Below are 20771 nucleotides of genomic sequence, written 5' to 3' on the forward strand. Positions count from 1 at the left end.
CTGATATTTGACTGTGAAAGTCCATTCCCTTAAAACCTTCTATAATCATTTTAGACTGAGTCTGAGTTGTGTTTTTCTTTTTTTTTTTTTTTTTTTTTTTTTTGTATTTTAGGGAAGGGTCTACAGTGTGTTCAGGGTCTCACTACTAAATTAGACTGGTAATGATCTGCTTGTTTATAGCCTTCCAAGAGCTGGGATTACAGGTGTGTGCCACCGTGCCAGTTTCAGTTGCCATATCAGAGGCAGACCTGCGAGGAAGGCCTAGGGATAGAACCTCTAGCCCCTGTGCCTGCTTGCAGGCACTTTAATCCGCAGAGCTATTTGTCCAGCCCTTGTGTTTTCCTTTTTGACAAGATTTTTATATTTGAAAAAATAATTGTGTAAATATTTACCACCCACCTCTTCATCAGTTTTTAATTAGTGATAACTTATGTTACCAAAATACTAACTGGAAATAGAAGGTTAAAAAAGGGACCAAAAAGAGATAACTTGGTTGATTTTGTGTTTGGTTTTAAAAGTTTCTTAATTTATTTGCTTCAGCAAATATTATTGGCAGTTCATTTTATTGCTATATGCATATTTAGCTACTTTACCCAAATCCTCAAGTAATAATCTCCTTGGAGAGTACACATTTCTTGACTTGGAAATGTTTGATTTTGAAGGGAATATTTAATAGCCATTACAAACACATCATAGGTGCTGGGGTTGTAGCTCAGGGGTAGAATGCTTGGTAAGCTTATGCTGAGGCCCTGGCTTTATCACCACGAACAAAACAATTCACTCTGGGAGGCTGCAACAGAAGAATCATGTTTGAGCCCAGCCTAGACAACTTAGTGATCCCATTTCTAGTTAAGAAGTTAAAAAGGGCTAGGTTTATAGCTTAGTGTGAATGCGCTGAATTTAGTCCTCAGTACCACAAAAAAGAGAAAAGTCCACTCGAAATCACGAAACACATAGCATCATGTAGTCTTTTTACTAAATAATGAAAATAAAATTGGCAATATTGCTTATGAAATCAAGGGGATGTTATGTTTTTCCTCATTTTTCCTCAGGAAAAATCGTGATTATACAGTGTTTGATTTGTAGAACTTGTATCAAAATACAGTGGACAGATATTTTAGTAGTTGGGATTTTAAGTTTGTGTTTATGTGTTATTTAGGGTTCAACTGAGTGTGTTTGCACTGAACTACAATTCCAACCTCCCTCTCTTTTATATTGAGACAGAGTCTCACTGAGTCAACCTCAGAATTGACTGAGTTATTTTTAAAAATACATTTGGACTCACGCACAAATGTACTTTTAAAAAGATTTAGTCCAGTCTGTGCAATTTAGCAAGAAAATATTAAAGGGTAAGAAATGTTACTTGGTGGTGTAAGAGACCTTGACTAGGATGTTGAAGCTCTGGTGAGTTTGGTCCCCAGCCAGCACTACAGAAAGAAAGAGGACTTTTTCTTTTGCTGTACCAGAGATTGAACTCAGGACCTTGTGCTTGGCAGGCAAGCATTTATTCTACTGAGCTATCTTCCCCAGCCCAAAGAATTTTTTTTTTCCTTTTTGATGGTACCAGGGATTGAACTCAGGACCTTGCCAGACAAGCACTTATTCCACTGAGCAAGAATTTTAATCACATTGGTAGGATCAGCTTAGAAAATGGAGGATACAGTGACCATACCCTGTGATTATGCCTACAGTTAGATATAACCGTCTCCAAAAGTGGTGGGGTTCTTTTTGGAGGGGGAGTGGGGTACCAGGAGTGAAACTCAGGACCTTGCACTTGTGAACACTTAATGAATGTTCTGAAACTGTATTGTTTAAGATTTTTGGTTTTTCCAGGTATTCATATTTTTATTGAAATATCTATTAGCTAGCTTTGTGTGTGTGTGTGTGTGTGTGTGTGTGTATTTTAGGGAAGGGTTTACAGGGTGTTGTGGGTCTCCTAGATTTCATTACTAGATCAGACTCCTAGTGATCCGCCTGTTTACAGCCTACCAAGAGCTGGTGTGTTACCATGCTCAGTCTCAATTGCTATCTCAGTCTGCCCAGGGAGAGCAGGCCCAGGGATTGAACCCTGGGTCCTAGGCCTGCTTGCAGGTGCTTTAATCCGCTGAGCTATTTGGCTCACCCTAGAAAATTTTAAACATTAACTGCTACTTTAAGAAAAAAAAAAAAAAATGATGGGCACAAAGTCCTGAGTTCAATCACGGGTACCACCAATAAAATAATAATAATGAAATTAGTAGCAAAATCATCTTAGCTGTTCTGCATATATATCCTTGCGTGATTTTTCCCTTTCTGGTCTTTTTTGAGACAGGCTGTCCCCATGCAGTTCAAGCTGGCCTTGAGCTCACTTAGTAGCACAGGCTGGTCTCGAACTCAGCAATCCTCGTGCCTCAGCCTCCTGAGTGCTGGGGTTACAGACGTGTTCTGTAGTTCTAGTACACTATTTTTTTTTTTTGTTTCAGTTGACTCCCTGTATATCTGGGAACAGCACAAAAATTTAGATGGGTTGTCATTTAGTTTCACAAAATTGATATTATTGTGCATATTCATTCTATGACCAGGATTCAACAGTAAAAGTAATATTTTATAACTTGATCATGCCCATGATTGGTTTGAATGGAGCTTTGTGATTATTTTGGAGTCTACCATGTAGATGGTTTGTTTCTATAAGAATTTTTTTTGCATTCCTGCCTTGCCTGCGCCCCTCCCCTCCTGCTGCCCTTTCAGCATGTATATACTCTAGTCTATATCATACATGTTTTTCTTCATTCCCATAAAATTATGGATATGCATTTTTGGTTTTTGTTTTGGATTTATATTCCTATAGTAGAAGTACATTTTCACCAGACTGTTTATCAGTAGTTATGTTTAATAATGGCATTGACCTAAACTGCTTGATAGCTGTGTATGCTAGGACTTAAAACTTTACCTTTTTTTAATCTCAATTCACTACACAGATTGGACTCTAGTGATCCTCCTGTGTTCAGCCAAGAGCTGGGATTACAGGTGTGTGCCACCACGCCCAATAATCGCTGTCTTGGGGCTGGGGAGATGGCTCAGTAGAATAAGTGCTTGCCTGGCAAGCACAAGGGCCTGAGTTCAATCCCCGGTTCTGCCCAAAAAAAAAAAAAAAAAGAAAAGAAAATCGCTGTCTCAAAGCCCCCCCGGGGGCAGGGCTGACACGGTCCTTAAAATTTACCTTTTTAACAGTACATGCCCACCATAATAAGTTGAATATTTTAAGATCATTATCTACCAGAAGGTGATGACGAAGAGGAAAGTTTCAGAAGTATATATGTATAACCTTGGATTGCAAGTAACTTTCTACGAGTATTCCACAAGGGGAACAGACATTGCTATTAAATTGATAACTTGACCAATGAGAATTGTCTTGCAGTGGGAGTTGCAATGCTGAATGTCACATGATCACACCTGAGCCAAAGTTTCCCCTTCCCCACTCTCTCTTGATCTCTCATTTGGGATTGTGGGTGATCAAATCCAACAATAAGAGGTTATATAGATCTTATAGATGAGAAAAAGGCACAATTCCTTATTTCAAATGAGATTAGGGGGACACGTGTAAAATGTGGGAAACAACAAAATTTTGAACCACTAAGAAGAATGTATGCAGTGTGTTAATTATTGAAACTGTCTTAGCGATTTGATTTGAAACTGTCTCATTGCTATTTATCAATAAAATTATGAAAAAAACCCCAAAAAACAACAAAAACCCCCAAAATTTTGTAGAAAACCACCATTCAAATAAGATTGTAGCTGTGTGAGCAGTCATTCTGTTGAATGACAATGTAATGTCACATTTCTACAAAATCCTCAAAAGGAAGCAAGAACAAATACCATTGGATAAGTTGTGTTAAAAGTGCACAGAAAGAAAAAGATTCCATTGAGCCAGTAGGTAGCATTGATTCCCTATGCAATAACCCTCCTTTCTCCTGTCTGCCTCATACTAGTCACAAAGGTTTCCAAAGGTAAGTGGGAGTTAGCTTGCATATTTTTCTTTATATTTTGTTTTTCTTTATCATTATTTTATTTATTTATTCATTTATTTTTTGGCGGAACTGGGGATTGCACTCAGGCCCTTGTGCTTGCCAAGGAAGCCCTTATTCTACTGAGCCATCTCTCTGGCCCCTTCTTTATTATTTTATATTGCATTATTATAATCACTTTTATATGAATATTTTTGGGTTGTGAAATGAATCATCTGAATTTCCATTTGTTATGGGGGACTTTGCTTTGATATACAAGTGCTTTTGGATTACAAGCATGTTTTTAGAATGAATTATGCCCAATCAAGGTTTTACTGTAATTATTCTTTTTAATTAAATTAAATTAAATTTATTTATTTATTTATTTTGGCGGAACCGGGGATTGAACTCAGACCCTTGTGCTTGCCAGGGAAGCACTTATTCCATTGAGCCATCTCCCCTGCCCCCAGAGGTATGTATTTTTTTTTTTTTTTTTTGCAGAACTGGGGATTGAACTCAGGCCCTTGCACTTGCCAGGGAAGCGCTTATTCCACTGAGCCATCTCCCCGGCCCCTTTTTAATTTTAAATATGATTTATTTTTTCAGATTTCATATGAAAAGAAAAATCAATAAAATACTGGTCCTCAGGTGTTTTATTTTTCTTACAGTAGCAATGAGTTACGCTGCATTATTCATTCCTTTCAGCATTTGGGATGATGCTTCAGTCTCCAAGTGTGTAATTACTAATCTGTATATTTGACTTGTACTTTTAAAAAAACTTATGTGGGTAATAATTGTTTTTCCTTGGTATGGGGCTCTAAATGTAAATAAAACTTAATATTACTGTTTTCCATTCAATTACAGGAATTAGAAATACCAGCAGAGGAGGGGTACTGTGACTTCAATAGCAGGCCAAATGAGAACTCTTATTGCTATCAACTTCTTCGACAACTAGATGAACAGAGAAAAAAAGATATTCTTTGTGATGTCAGCATTGTGGTGAATGGGAAAATCTTTAAAGCCCACAAGAACATCCTGGTTGCAGGCAGCCGTTTCTTTAAGACTTTATATTGTGTCTCAAACAAAGACAGCCCTAACCAAAATAATACTACCCATTTAGATATTGCTTTAGTTCAAGGTTTTTCAGTCATCTTGGACTTCTTGTATTCTGGTAACCTGGTGCTCACTAGCCAAAATGCCATTGAAGTGATGACAGTGGCCAGCTACCTTCAGATGAGTGAAGTTGTTCATACTTGCCGAAATTTCATTAGAGATGCCTTAAATATAAGCATGAAATCAGAAGCTCCAGAGTCTGTGGTTGTGGACTATAATAATAGAAAATCAATCAATACAGATGGTCTGTCTTCATCGCGGGATCAAAAAATTGCCAGCTTTTGGGCAACACACAATCTTACCAATTTGGCAAGTAATATAAAAATGGAAAATGATGATTCTAATGTCAACGAGGGCCAAATGGATACCTTCCAAGTGAGTGACAGTAATTGGACCCAGCACGGTTCTCCTGAATTGGCTGAAAATGAGTCTCCAGGTCAAGCAAAAGTGTTTATTTGGAATAATATAGGTTCCCAGGGAATTCAAGAGACCGGCAAAACAAGGAGGAAAAACCAAACTACAAAGAGATTTGTTTATAATACACCACCTAATAATGAAACGAATTTAGAAGATTCCTCAGTGATACAGCCACCTGTTGCCCATCCAGAGGAGAATAAGACCCTAAACATCAAGCAGGAATCAGGTAAATATTGTATGATATATACAAAGATATCTCTATATATAATTTTGTACAAAGATATCTCTTATTTATATATAATTTCATAAACATATATCATCTGAAAAACTACACGTCTTACTGTGTAGTTCAGGCTGGCCTTGAACCCATGATGATCCTCTTGCCCCAGCCACCTGACTGCTAGGATTGTAGTCATATGCCACTATGCTCAGCCTAGTCATAATCTTGTGATATATATTTATTTTGGGGCAAGAGGTGAGACAGGGTCTTTCTGTATAGTGCAGGTTGGTCTTGAACTCTAGTTGTATAACTCAGGCTGGCCTTGAACTCACAATGATCCTCCTGCCTCAGTCTCCTGAGCACTGGGATTTCTTGTTTTTGTTTTTGTTTTTAATTTTCTTGGATATGTTTTAAAGTAACATTGTAGTTAAATTTTTATTACAAAAGTAATTTATGTATAACACTATATTTGAACATTTGTAATAGATTAAGGGGAAAAATCAATCAAACACAAAATCTCTGGTATACTTTGTCTTGGAAATGTATGAGTTTCTCAAGAGTTGTGTTACCTGATCTGCATATACAGCTTCTTTATAGAAGTGAGATGTTCTTAAAAATATCATAAAAGTGAAATTAAAATGCACTAATATACAACTTATTGAAGTTATAGCTTAGTGTCTAGTCTACCTGAATTGGGTCCCAAAAACTAGCCTACCATTGGTCAATCTGATGTAATGCAAAACATTTTATAATTGTTGAATACTTCATGAAATTTACTAAATAACATACTAAAAATGGAAAAGGATGTTGTGTGATGTACTTTTGCACTGTTCTCAATCTGAAAAATCTAAGTCAAACCGACTTGAGCAGTGCCTATGAACTTCGTTGTGCAAGGCATTCTGTAGATTGCCTCACCTGCTCATTTCCTCTGTTTACTATTTACAACCAGCACTAGAAAAGATAAAGCCTATAGTTGTAATGTATAATAATTTGGTCACTTTGGAGCACTTGACAGATCTAGTTTACATTTCCTTCTCAGGTATTTCAACATGTGTTTTACAGAATTTTGGAGTTTTGGTAATTGCATTCTAATTTTTTTATGTAAGATTTTTTTTTTATTTGGTGCAGGGTCTTGCTACACAGTTTGAACTCACAGTGATCCTCCTATCTGAGCCTCCCCAGCACAGGGATTATAGGTGTGCGCCACCACACCCAGTATCAGTGGTTGGGATGGCACAGGCAGGCATGGCATGTGGTACCCTGGATCAGAACCAGATCCTTGTGCTTGCTCAGCAGGTGCTGTGTGTGTGTGGTACAGGGGATTGAACTCGGGACCCTGCGCTTGCCAGGCAAGTGCTTTTTCTACCAAGCCATCTCCCTGGCCCTCCAGCAGGTACTTAGAGCACCAAGCTGCTTCCCCAGCCCTGCATTCTAATTTGTTTAGTACTATATCTTGTTCTTACCACAGAAGAAGTTGGAATATTCTAAGTTTGTCCACTATAACTATCTCATTTGTTTGCCTGCATTAGTAGGAGGCCTCTTAGAACTTTTTCTTCCATGTATTCTGAAAAGAATGTATACTAGAATCTTAGAATATCATACATATTGATGATGGGGATTCTTTTAAATTGTGTTAAGAATATAAATACAAAAATGTCCTCTTATCTCTAGTTTAATTTAGAAGTGCCTAATCTTATTTGAAGAAACAGCTCAGTGGGTTTGAGGTTTCTTGTGCTACAATTTTTTTTTTTTTGGTGGTACCAGGGATCAAACTTGGGACCTTGTACATGCCAGTCATGTGCTTATGCCACAGAGCTGTCCCCCTGGCCTGGTCTCTCATCTTAGATTTGTCCAGTGCTTTCATATTTGATGTAATGTTTGTGCCTTACACAATGTAAAGCACGGTTTGGTATCTGACTTACTTGATGGTGATCACCTAAGAATCTTACTGTCTGTAAAAATTACTGTTTTTAGTTCCCAAATTGCAGAGTGGTTTTTAATTTTCAGAATTTAAGTTAAATTGGTGAAATTTTATTTATGTGAAAAATAACGTGTGTATAATACTATTTGTTGCTCTTTTATATTGTGTTTAGCAAGAATACCTCCTGGCAGTTTTATTAAATTGAATGTTTTAGCTTAATATTATAGAAGACCTCAAAAGAATTCTGAGAAATAGATCTGCATTGGCTAGCATAGTGGGAACCCTGTAGTGTATACATATATAGTATAACATACCTGCCATTGCAGATGTGCACACAGCGCAAGTTTCCCTTAAAGAGTAAGCAGATATTTTGTGCAGCAGTTTGATGGCAAAACTAATTAGAGCTAACCCATTAAAATGATTGTCTTCCATGTAGTTCAGACTGGCCTTGAACTCACATTGTAGCCCAGGCAGGCCTCAAACTTGCAAAGCTCCTCCTGCCCATTAAAATTATGGCCATGTATATAATTGGAGTGATTTAAAGAAAAACAATACTTTTGAACCATAATGCATACTTTGAAAAAATAGCAACACTACTAGGAATTTTATTAGCAGCTTATTAGCATACTTGTATGGATAGTGTGGATGTGTCATAAATACATTGTTGATAATCTCGTATGTCTTCAGTTTATCTCTTACATTGTAAAACACAATTATGTTTTTATGTCAATGTTAGCACCTTGGCATCTTGTTTAAAGTCAGATTTGGTTTCATCAGCTGTATGCTACATTCCAATTGCTAAAGCTTTTTACAATTTGTTAATGCCTTTAAATGCAACAACATTTGAGGACAAAAAATGAGTCTTAAAAAGCTTTATGGTTAGGGCATAATAAGACATTGCAGCAAGAGTTAGCATATTTTATTTATTGTGAAGGTAAAATACATAATACTTGGCTTTGCTGCCGTGAGGTCAGATAATCAACGCTGCCATTTGTTGTAGGAGAGTAGTAGTGAGCAAAATGTAAACAAATGAATGTGGAGGTGTTCCAGTGAAATTTATTCTGCCAGTTTTTGGTGTATAATTCCTTTCTTGTCTTTCACAGACTAGCCTCACACTCTTGATCCTCCTAACTCAGTTTTTGTAGTGCTCAGATTATAGGCATGTGTCACCACATTTGGGAAAGATTTATTTTCTTAAGCATTCTGTGTATAGGGTGACCATTATTAAGTCATTCTATATTTTGTGAAACTTTCTCCATAATTTCTAGTTCTGTCATTTTTGAGTACTGTGATTTGAACCTAACCTCTAATCTCTGTGGTCATATTTGGTAACCCTTCAAATATTAAGATATTAAAAGATTCCCCTGAAGTCCTGTTTTTATAGGCTGTTATTCTCCCCCACCTTGTTGACTTTTTCCAGAAAATATCTGATATGAAAAACACTGAGCCATGTTTCACCAAGGTGGTTTCATCAATAAAAGTAGCAGGGCAGGTGTCACATTTAGAACTGTCTCATTAAAACCTTGCGATTAAGCTACTAAACTAGTAGATATGTGTCTCTTAAAAATGAGTACCCTTTTAACTTTTTCCCCCTGACACTGGGAATGGAACCTCAGGTCTAATAAAGGGGGGCAGGGAAGTTGGACAGCTGTGGTTTGTTTGTAAATCATAGTTTTAATGATATCTTCTTACCATATAATTTGAAACTGTTGGATGATATCCTGTGCTTGATCAAAATTAGTTTGAGGGTTGATCCTCAGGCCTGCCTGCCAGCCCCACCCCCGGGGCATGCTAAGACTGGTTGTGGTGGTGTGCACCTGTAATCCCAGTTCTTGAGAGCCTGTAAACCGGCAGATCACTACAATTCTGATCTAGTAGTGAGACCCTGAACACCCCATAGACCCTTTCCTAAAAAATACAAAAAAAATTTTTTTTGATTATAGAATAATTAAACCTCAAAACTAAAATCTGAGTAATCAAATGAGGAAGTATATATGTATGTGTGTGTATATATCCTTTTTTTTTTTTTTTTTTGTGGAACTGGGGATTGAACTCAGGCCCTTGCACTTGCCAGAGATGCACTTATTCTACTGAGCCATCTCCCCGTCCCCCAAGGAAGTGTAATTAATGTGTTTTGATAATGTTAAAATTTCGAATCCTTGTCTTGGTGATTTCCAACTAAGAAACCTAAGTTTTAGCCAGCTGAAATTAATTTAGCAGTATATTCATGTAGAAATCAATCAGAGAAAATTGGGTCTTAATCCCATTTTGATCTTTTCATGCTCTGGGCTAATGAAATTTTGTTTTATGAGTCTAGTTTTTTAATTATGGTCATACTAGCAAACCTCACCCTTGTAAATAATAGTACTATGTGTTGCACGCATAGTACTTTATTTTGAACAGGTTTTAAATTGACAGATTTCCATAATGTAAGTAAAAATTAGCAAAGAGATTTTTTGGATATAAAGAGATTGCCCTTGTTTTTAATTGATCCTAAAGATCAAGGTACTAAGCATCCTGTCTCAAAAGGAGGAAACATACCTTCTCTAAGATGGCAGACTTCCTGGTACTGACTCCTGAAAAGTCCTCAAATGGATTTTATAGTTGATACTGTGTCATGGGCAGTTCAGGTGTTTCCGGTTAATGCTGTAGTAGATTGCTATATGTAGTAGTTCGCATCTTTTGGGGGAGGGTGAGACGGGAGTCTCATTATGTAGTATAGGCTGGCCTCGAACTCACTTATGTAGCCTAGGCTGGCCTCAGATTGTGGTCTGTCTGCTCCAGCCTTCCTGAGTGCTGGGATTACAGGCATGCACCACTATACCCAGCAGTAGTTTTTTATCTTTTGATAAAGTTGACATAGTTCCATGTAAATGACTGATTTTTTTTTTTCTTATGCCACACAAGTGATCAAATGTAAAGTAATTTTATTTGATCACAAGCCATACTGTTTTTTGGTCTTTTATTTATTTATTTATTTATTTTTTACATCAGTTATTTTTATTTTAAAGAAAAAAAATAAAAACAATGGTACAAAATCTCAAAACAAGATTTTAGGAGAGTAACAATGGTTAGTACATTGTGTATTGTTACTGCCAAAGTAGTTTCTGATATTACAAGATATAGGCAAGAAATAATAACATAGGCACAAACTTGTTGGTTTTTTTTTTTTAAGTCAACAGAAAATGGAAATATACTTTTTAAAGTTTGTAATACTAGGAGAAGATATCATACAATGTCTTTTAAATAAATTATAAGTCAAAGATACAGTATAAATCTTAGAACAAAAATTAAGATTAAGCAATATTCAGAAAATTAAATGTTTCAAAACAATTGAAATAAAAAGTTTTCATGATAGCAAAGAAGTACTAAGAGTAAAACATAAGATAAATACTGGAATGGCAAATAAATGACCAGCACTTTTAACAGTTTGAGGATAGGATATCGCACAAAGTTCTAGTGCGTTGTGGACATGCATAATGACCATGACAGTTACTGGTGGCTAGGCGTCACTTGTGAAAGTGAGCTACAGCTATTTCTTTGAAATCCACCCTGTAGACTCAGGTGGAATCATCACTCATAGGGTGGAAGAGAAGTCCATTTGTAGGGTGTGCTGCTGAACACAAAAGAATAGCTAAAAGACTAGTATTGTATACCTCTTATTCTCCTCTGTTTGCCCTATTTGGCAGGTTCTTTCCATTCTCATTCATGGGGCTGTGATCAATTTGCTCCCTCTCTAGAACATCATTTAGTAGTCTGTGTAGGCTTGGCTTTGTCATACTGTTATTTTAAAATCCTTTTCATCTGCCCTCTTGGCCCTGCCCCCAAGTGCACTGAGACAGATTGAGACTGGATGTGGTGATGGTGCCTGAAATCCCAGCATTTGGGGAGGTTGAAAACAAAATCACTACGAGTCCCATCTGTGTAGTGAGACCCCGTAGTAAATACGTAAAAAATAAAATGAAACAAAATCTAAGTTCTTTTCTCTCATCTCTACTTCTGATGAGAGAAAATAGTTCATTAGTTTGTAAGCTTTACAAATAAGAGTTGAAACCAATTTTAAGTTCTTACATTTCCAATTTGTGTAATTGCCTTCTTGTTAAAAAGCATATACTGTAATATTTAGAAAGCAATTCTGAGAAAAATACTCAAGCTAGAAAAATGTAAGGAATCCTAATTAATGGCATATATTGGAAGTAATTATTCTAGTGTAGCAACTCTTTTGAGTTAGGCTCTATCAGCACTCCCAGTGTTCTATTTTAGGTGATAATTCATAGTTATTACTTTTGGTTAAGCACAATTCTGAAATACTTCCTAAATGATCAAATTTTTAGAACTAGCAAAACATTTGTACAGTTTTGAAAACAAGTTATCTGATTTGAGAAATCCCACTGTATTAACCATAATAACAATGTATGGATGGTTTTTCTAAGTTTAAGAGATTAAATTTAAGGGGCCAGGGAGATGGTTCAGTGGAATAAGCACTTCCCTGGCAAGCGCAAGGGCCTGAGTTCAATCCCCGGTTCTGCCAAAAAATAAAAAATAAATAAAAATAGAAATTAAACTTAGAGATTTTTACTTAGCTTTAATAAAGGACACTTGGCTTTATGCTGAATTTTGCCACTTAACTAGCCTGTGTACCTCCCAAAAAACCCTTCTAATAGGAAAGAAAACTTCAGGTTTATAATTCGAAACCAGTTTTTTTGTAACTCATTTAAAACTAGTTACTTTAAAGCTTCCTTCAATGTGAAAACTGAGTGTTTTATGGTAGAAATATTAATGTTTTGATTATAGGGTGCTACTTCAGACTTCATTAGGGTGTTTTAGTTACTACTTCAAAATACATTAAAAATTTTCATTATCCATTTTATCCTGAGAGGGCCTGAATTCCTGTTTTTTCTTAGCAATTCCAGATGCTCAGAACCTGGAAACCTTCCAGGCATCCTTTTACAGTTGTACAGATTAGCAAGTTGAAATGTTGTCATTTTATTTGAAACTTATAATTGGAAATTTGAAGACCTCTTAACAAATTTTGAAAGAAGTTCCCAATGGTTAGCTTAAAATAAACTCTTTCAATTTTTTTTTTTTTTTTTTGAGACAGCCTCTTTTGCTAAATAGTTCATGGTGGCTTTGAACTTAATGTATAGTTCAGGCTGGCCTCAAACTTGAGACAAGCTTCCTTCTTCAACCTCTCACAGGCATATGCCACCACATTCGGCTTTTAGTATTTAGGTTTTAAATGGATGCTAGTAATAGGATGGTCTGTCATCATTCTGCTCCTTTTCAGTTTATTTTCTCGTATAAAAGCTGAAATAATGACAGCTTGTATGTAGAGGAGAGACTAGACTAATAAGGATCAGGGACAAGAGAAAGCAGATTCAAAGCACAAGATATATAGGGATGGAATTGTCACAGAGAAACTCATTAACCTGTACAAGTAATGCAGATTAATGATTATAATTAAGAAATAAACACTTAAAAGAATAATTATAGGGGCCAGGGAGATGGCTCAGTGGAATAAGCGCTTCTCTGGCAAGTGCAAGGACCTGAGTTCAATCCCCAGTTCCGCAAAAAAAGAAAGAAAGAAAGAAACAATTATAGTGAAGGGTACAGTAGAAGGCCCCTAACTGCTCAGCAGAGTTGGACAAGAGTTTAGTCTTATACTGTGTAGTACTGTAATTGTCAAGGAGAGAAAGAAGGGCATTCATTCCCAGGTGACAAGAAATGAGTGTTGTAACAAAGCAAAAGAACAGAATGGGGACTGTAGCAAGATGGGTTAGGAAGAGCTCCTTTGTAACTATCTTTGTATATCATGGAAATGAATTGTGAACTTTTTTACATTTTTAAAAGTTTATTGGTATATAATGATCACATTTATCATAGAGGATTTGTACCTGTACATGATATATCTTGATTCTTTTTCTGACTTTCCTCTTCCTTTCAACCCCTTTTTCTCTCCTTATATGCAAAAGCTCTGTTGCCATTTTTTTCTTTGCCCTTCTTTCCTTTCCTCTCTGCCCTCCCTGCTCCCCTTCTCAGTGGAACATTTTGAATTGTGGATTTTACTTTACAAACTGTGGCAACAAGAGTTGTCTTGTCCTTTTAACTAGTAGTCAGGCATGGTGACACACATCTATTATTTATTATCTGAGCAGTTGGGAAGCTGAAGCAGGAGGATGTCTGGGAGCTTGAGGCCACCCTAAACCTACATAGGGGGCTCAATGCCAGTATGAACTGCATAATGAAACCTGGGCTTTAAAAATAAGGAAAGTTTTTTAAACTAGTTATTTGTTATGTTTATGCTTATATTTAAGAAGTTTAAAATTGGAGGAATTAGTGTGAATTTGACGAGTAAATTGGTGAAGCTTGTTAAAAAGAAAGAGTGAAGGAAAAATTAATACCACATTTCTAGGGCACTACAGTAACTGTGAAGGATGCTTTGTATGTTTGTGTATACTTGTTATATATGCCTACACATGTTGCAACTGCTTTTACTGAAAGAGAAAAATGAATATACCTATATCTGAAAAATATAGCACATGCTTTTAATTCTGAATCTACAAAAAAGACTTTGAACCTATTATATACAGAACTTGTATGATAATGAAAGATGAAAAATATTTTTGATAATATCTGTCATTAATTTTCAAGAGTACTTTATTTGTATTTTTAACAAAATTGGAAGAGCTGGGCATGATGGTGCACACTTATAATCTCAGCATTCAGGAGTCTGAGGAAAGAGGATCACTGTGAGTTCAAGGCCAGCCTGAACTACATAGTGAAAAACCTTGTCTAAAAAAGACTCCCCCCTAAAAAAAAAAAAAAAAAGGTATTATTGTAAAGGACAATTATAGCTAGTATCTTGGTTCCCTTAAAAACAAAAATACAGTCAGCTCTGGGTTAGGTATAGAATGAAGGTTTATCTTTTTGTTATTCATTCAGTAAAAGTACAGCATATCAAATATCACTAACAAGTAAGTTTGAAGATAGTCTTGACTCACTCACTCCCAGGATTGCAAATTACCAGATTTTTTGGTTGCCTGCTATGTTGTGGGCCCTGAAACTTGGTGCTCCTAAGGAACAAGAAGGCAGTATAGCACAGTCACTAAACAGTGGAATCTGTTACTAGCTTGTTGTTTAACCTGGCTGAGCTTTAGTGTCCTCATGAATAAAGTTGATACAAGTATTCTTATTGTTACATGGAGGGATAGTGAAATATAGATGAGAATTTATGAGAGGACTTAACTGCTAGATGTAAAAATTGTGTTTTTGTTTTGTGGGGACTGCTTTTTGTCAGATGGAGAAAAACATTTGTAAAGGTAGAGGAAGTTACCCATTGGTTAACATTTAATGGCTCCAGTCATTTAATTTTTTAAATTTTTTTCATTCATTCATTCATTCATTCATTTGGTACATGGTCTCACTACTCAGCCTCCTCAGTGCTGGGATTACAGGTGTGCACTACCACACCCTGTTTCAGTGGCCGGCTCAGTGTGCCCCAGGTTTAGGGGCCAGCACAGCATGCAGTTTGGGGATCAGACCTTGGTCTTTGCACTTGCCAGGCAGGTGCTTTGACCACTTAGTCATGTCCTTGGCCAGCTCTGATTGTTTAAATAGTATATTCCACAGATAGATAGATATACCTACTCCTAATAAAATAACTCATCTTGTAAAGCTTAGTGTTTTAATAACTTTTCTGCTGTTTGCAAAGAAATATTTTTTCTAAATTTAAGTGAAGTAAAATATTTTGTAGTAAGATCTTGACTAATTCAAGATCAAATATGTTACTTATTTTGCAGCCATATACGTACATTTAGAAAAAAAGGTGATGATTGAGTTACTGTCATGCTTCCTAAGCAAGAAAAAATTATTCTATATTAAATGAGTTGTGTTGGTTGCCTGCCTCCTATATATTCACAGCAAAATAATAATGAATTGTTCCATGCTTCGCCTGATTTTAAATGATGTTAAAAAGAGTTGTGATATAATGATTCATAAGTCAAGCACATGCTTTTGTTTTGTTTTCCTGCGGGACCTGGGATTGAACTCGGGACCTTGCGCTTGCCAGGCAAGCACTTACTCTACTGAGCTATCTCCACGGCCCCTAACCACACTATTGATGAAAACACAGCCAACAAAGAAGAACTCACCTATTTTGAGCTTTTTTTTTTTTTTTTTTTAGCATGAAGAACCAAGTACTTGGTACCTTTCAGAAGAGAGACAGTATAATTTTGTACCTGTAGCATGGGTATGGTTTTATTTTTGAGGGGAAATACGGTAGAGGCAAAGGAAGAAAGCTTTCGGCTAACAAGTTCTGGGTCTACCCTCTTTGGTAGGATTAAAGATCACAAATTAAATTCTAATTCAGGCTGAGAATGGAAAAAATACCTGCTGTAAGAACTAGTTGATCAATTAACGCGCTGTCAAGCAGGTGCAGGGGCCAGGGTTCGATCCCCGGGCCTGCCCCCCATGGTGCACTGAGACAGCAGTTGAGACTGGGTGTGGTGGCATGCCGCTGTCATCCCAGCTCTTGGGAGGCTGTAAACAGGTGGATCACTAGGAGTCCGTGCGATCTGTATAATGAGAACCTGTAGACCCTGTACTAGATACATTACAAAAAAAAAAAAAAAAAAAAAAAAAAAAAAAACCTAGCTGATGAAAGCCACTAGCGAGTCTCTGTAGAATGTTACTAGAATAGAAACAGCCTCTGTTTACAGACTGTTTTTACCCCAAAGATGAAGAAACCTGGTAGTTTGGATAATGTTTTAAATGCTTATTTATTTACTTACTTTTTGGTGGTGGTGGTGCTGGGAGTTGGATCAAGGGCCCTCATGCATGCTGGGCAGGCATTCCACAGCCTACGCTAAACCCCACAGCCACCCACAGCCACATTCTTACTGTATTTTGAGACATTATCTTGCTAAGTTGCCCAGGTTAGTCTCAAACCTGTGATCCTCTTGCCTCAGGCTCCTGGGTAACAAGGATTAGTGTCATTCCTCACTGAGCCTAGCTAAATCTTATTTTCTAATTAGCAAAATACACTTAACTTTGTGGGAAAACAAAGCCACTAAATTTCAATTTTTGGGTACATTTTAATGTAATTGTAGACTAAAAGTTGAGATTATTTTTCAGATATTGTTAAGACTGACCTTTATTTAGTAATACAAGGTATAGAAGGCAAAATACTGGGCTGGGGAGATGGCTCAGGGGAATAAGCACTTCCCTGGCAAGTGCAAGGGCCTGAGTTCAATCCCTGGAAAAAAAAAAAAAAAAAAAAAAAAAAGAAGGCAAAATACTTTTTTTAATGGAAAGGTTCACAGTATGGAAGTCTACAGACTTAATACAGTCCCGGTCAAAATGTTAGTAAGACATAATAAGTCAGTACTTAATATTTTTAAAGCCCTTTTGTCTGGGGGGGAATATATACATATATTTATTTTTATTTTTTATTTTTTATTTTTTTCCTCCCCTCTCACTTGTAATTCAGGCTGGCCTTGAGCTCACTATGTAGCCTAGGCAGGCCTAGAACTCCCAGAAGTTCTCCTGCTTCAGCCTCTGCCGTGCTGGGATTACAGGTGTGAACTACCACATCTGGCATGTTTCACATCCTTTTTATAGCCAAATTCCTTAACAATATTATCTGTCTTGTATCTATTAGCTAGTTTTTTTTGTTTTGTTTTTATGTCTTTAGTACAAGGTCTACAGGGTCTCACTACATAAATCAGATTTGTGATCCTCCTGTTTTCAGCTTCCCAAGTGTTGGGGTTACAGGCATGCATGCCACCATGCCCAGTCTCAGTTGCTGTCTCAGTGTGCCCCAGGGCTGGGGCCAGCAGGGCACGCTGGGGATCGGACCTGTGTCCCTGAACCCCAGTCTCTGAACTCCAGTCCTTGTGTCTGCCTAAGTAGGCACTTTAATCCACTGATCTATCTGGCCGGCCCTAACTGGTTATCTTATGTTTTAAAAAGCCTCATCATTCTTAATTTTCTCTACTTATCCCATTGCCCTCGTATTTCACTAGTTTTTTTGTTTTGTTTTGCTTTTGCTTTTTGACAGATGAAGAACTGAGGGTTGAACCCTAGGGCCTTCACACTGAGCTATAGCCCCAACCCATTTAAAATATTTTTTATTTTGAGACAGGAGCCCACTGATGTCTAAGTTGCACATGCTGGATTTAAACTTTGACCTTTCTGCCTCAGCCTCCCAGAGTGCTTAGATTATGAGTATGCTCCATCACACTCAGCATCTTTTTTTTTAGAACCAGGGATTGAACTCAGGCCCTTGCACTTGCCAGGGAAGCAAGCACTTATTCTACTGAGCCATTTTCCCAGCCCTCACATCCAGCATCTAGGTGCTTACCAAATGAGAAAATAGTGCATACTTTTCATTTCTCACCTCTAATTCTTGGGCAGCATTGACAAAATAGACTTTCCCTGAAAGCCTTTTCCATATTTCTCTAGCTCATGAAGTGCTAGAATTCTTCAATATACTTGGTCAGCATTTTTCTTCATGATTTTATCTGCTTACTGCTATGGTATCTGTTGTTTGTTGTTTATATTCTGACAGCTCAGACATTTCCAGCTCAAATGCCAGATCTGTAGCCTCTGCTGCAAACTTTCTCTACTTGGAAACTAAAAATGAAAAAAGAAAAAGAAAAAAAAAAACTAGGGTCAGATGAGATGACCTTTCATTTTCACAGTAAAATTCTATTCAGCCTAGTAAACAGCAGGGTCATTAGAAGGCTTGTTAAATACAGGTTTCTGGGCCTCTAATAGAAGCCAATTCAGTAGGTCTTGGGCAGGTCTGAGAATTTCCGCTTACTGCAGAGTTCCGTGATGATACTGATCGGGGGACTTTGAGATCCCACTACATGAGAGAGGAAAAATGACATGTTTGACTGCTGGGAAGCTGTAGAGGTGGAATTTAATGGCAGACTGAACCATGCTTACTCTTTTAACTTGCCACCCCATCCTTCTTTCTTAGGTGTATCACACATACCCTGTGTTCACAACTAAATAATATTACCCCTGTTGGTTGACTTCCTTAGGTTTCCTTCCCTACAATTAATACTGTATAAGCTAAAGTCCCTCTTTACTCCCTTGCCCCAACATTCAGTCTGCCACCAAGCTCAGTTCTACCCCCACAGTCATTCTTAAATTCATCCACTTTCTTCCCTTGTCTTGGCCAGCAACAAAAAGTCAAGGCCACCCTCAGACTCTTGTCTGGATTGCTACAAAGGCTGACCTGCTTACATCCCTTCACCCTCCTTTAATTCTTCTTAGCAGAATTAGTAAGTAGTTCTCTTTAAAGGCAAATGAGTTAAAGCATTTAACTTCTTACTTACATCCTTTTTTTCCTCTTTCTTTCTTTCTGGTCTTTTTATTGTCTTTTCCGGCTAGCCTTGAGTTCACTTTGTATCCTAGGCTGGTCAGATTTGCCACAATCCTCCTGCCTCACCTCAGCCTCCCCTCCTGCCTCAGCTTCCTGAGTATTGGAATTACAGGCATGCACATTTGGTTGAAAATCCTTTAATCCAGCCAGGTGTGCTGGTGAACACCAGCTTTTGAAACTGAGGCAGGAGGATCACAAGAGCAGTCTGGAGTATCAAAGCCTTACTTATCTCAAAAAATACAAAGAGCTAAGGATATAGCTCTTTGCTTCTTTGGCTCAGTCCTTGTAGTACCATTAAAAACATAGATACATATGCTTTTATGCCTTTTGAAAAAAGGGCCAAGACCTTACTGTGATGTACAGGTTTGGTAAGACCTTGTGTGCATAGTTGACCACCATTTATACTACTCTTTCACAGTCATGGAATCCTGCTGTTCTCGGGTGCAGTGCCAAAGTTGGAGTGATTTTGAGGCTTCATAACTGTACTCTAGAACCATTGCTGTGTGAGACTCCATTGTACTATGTAACAATTTATTTGCTTATTTAAATAATAGGGTTTTTTTGGGGGGGTATTTTTGAGATAGGGTCTGACTGTATGGTTCAGCCTTCAGCTCATAGCAATCCTTCTGCCTTGGTCTCTAGAGTGCTGAGATTATAGGCATGAGCCACTAAACCTGGCTTCAATGTTATTTTAAGAAGTGCAGAGAATCTTTGTTTTTCTTCAGTGTTTATTAGGTTTATTGGTATGGTTTAGATATACATGATGATCACATTCATCATAGGGAATTTGTACTTTACAGAGTTTTTAGTTTTTCATTTTTTGTTTAATTTTGGATGTTGGGAAGCCAAAGGTCTCATGGATAGGTGATACAAGTCTTAAATGAGTGGTGCTAGTGGTGATAGTTAAAGGACATTTTAAAAACATTTTCAGAAACTTGGCTGAGTGGTAGTACCCACCTATAATCCCAGCACTGGGAGGAGCATCAGTTTGAGCAAGCCTGAGCAAAGTAGTGAGACCCTGTCCCCCTAAAGCAGAACAGACTAGGAATTAGTGTGAATCAGTTTTAAATTTGCATTTTAGGAACACAAAATAAATTCATCTGGGAAATGAATAAAAATGTTAACGCATAGTTTGGAAGCAGAGAGAACCTGTTTCGTTAGTTGAGTAGGAAAGAGTAGTATTGAGTTACTGACCAAACATAGTGGAATTGAACATATTTACAGGAAATATACAGATTACAGCCAAAGGATTATTCTCATTAATTAGCTTGCCTTTTTTCTTATGTTGCCTCCATACATCCTTTCCAAACATCAAAATTAACTCTTAACAGTGGCCTCTTTTATGAAATGGTTCCCTATTATTCTAGTGTTATTTCTCTTTGGAACCAATATAAGACTACCAACCTGGTTAATGTGTTTCTACTTAACTAGAAGCATAATAATAACAATTGGCTTGTTTTTTTTTTTTTTTTTTTAAAGAGGCTGTGTCTTGATATCTACTTCAGGCTGGCCTTGACCACACTATGTAGCCCAGGCTGATCTCCAATTCTCAGTAATCCTCCTGTGTCAGCTTCAGAGGACTGGTATTATAGGAGTACGCCACCATGCCTGGCATCAGGAAATATTAAAATAACAATTTTATCAAATTTGCTCAACAATCTTTCTGTGTATGGTATATCTCTCTTTATTTTTTTAATTGACATCAGTTATTTTTATTTTATTTTT

At 37.1% G+C, this 20771-nt stretch overlaps 1 protein-coding gene across 1 annotated transcript in view; it reads left to right on the forward strand.

Annotated features, from left to right (window-relative positions):
• Positions 1 to 20771, forward strand: part of Zbtb10 (zinc finger and BTB domain containing 10) — a 51371-nt gene that overhangs the window by 9502 nt on the left and 21098 nt on the right. Inside the window, exon 2 of the mRNA XM_004639760.2 lies at positions 4848 to 5739. Within this exon, the coding sequence (XP_004639817.1) occupies positions 4848 to 5739 (892 nt within the window). The remainder of the gene's footprint in view (positions 1 to 4847; positions 5740 to 20771) is intronic.

The sequence above is a fragment of the Octodon degus genome, unplaced genomic scaffold, assembly GCF_000260255.1.
Source record: "Octodon degus isolate 3935 unplaced genomic scaffold, OctDeg1.0 scaffold00114, whole genome shotgun sequence".
Classification (NCBI taxonomy): domain Eukaryota; kingdom Metazoa; phylum Chordata; class Mammalia; order Rodentia; family Octodontidae; genus Octodon; species Octodon degus.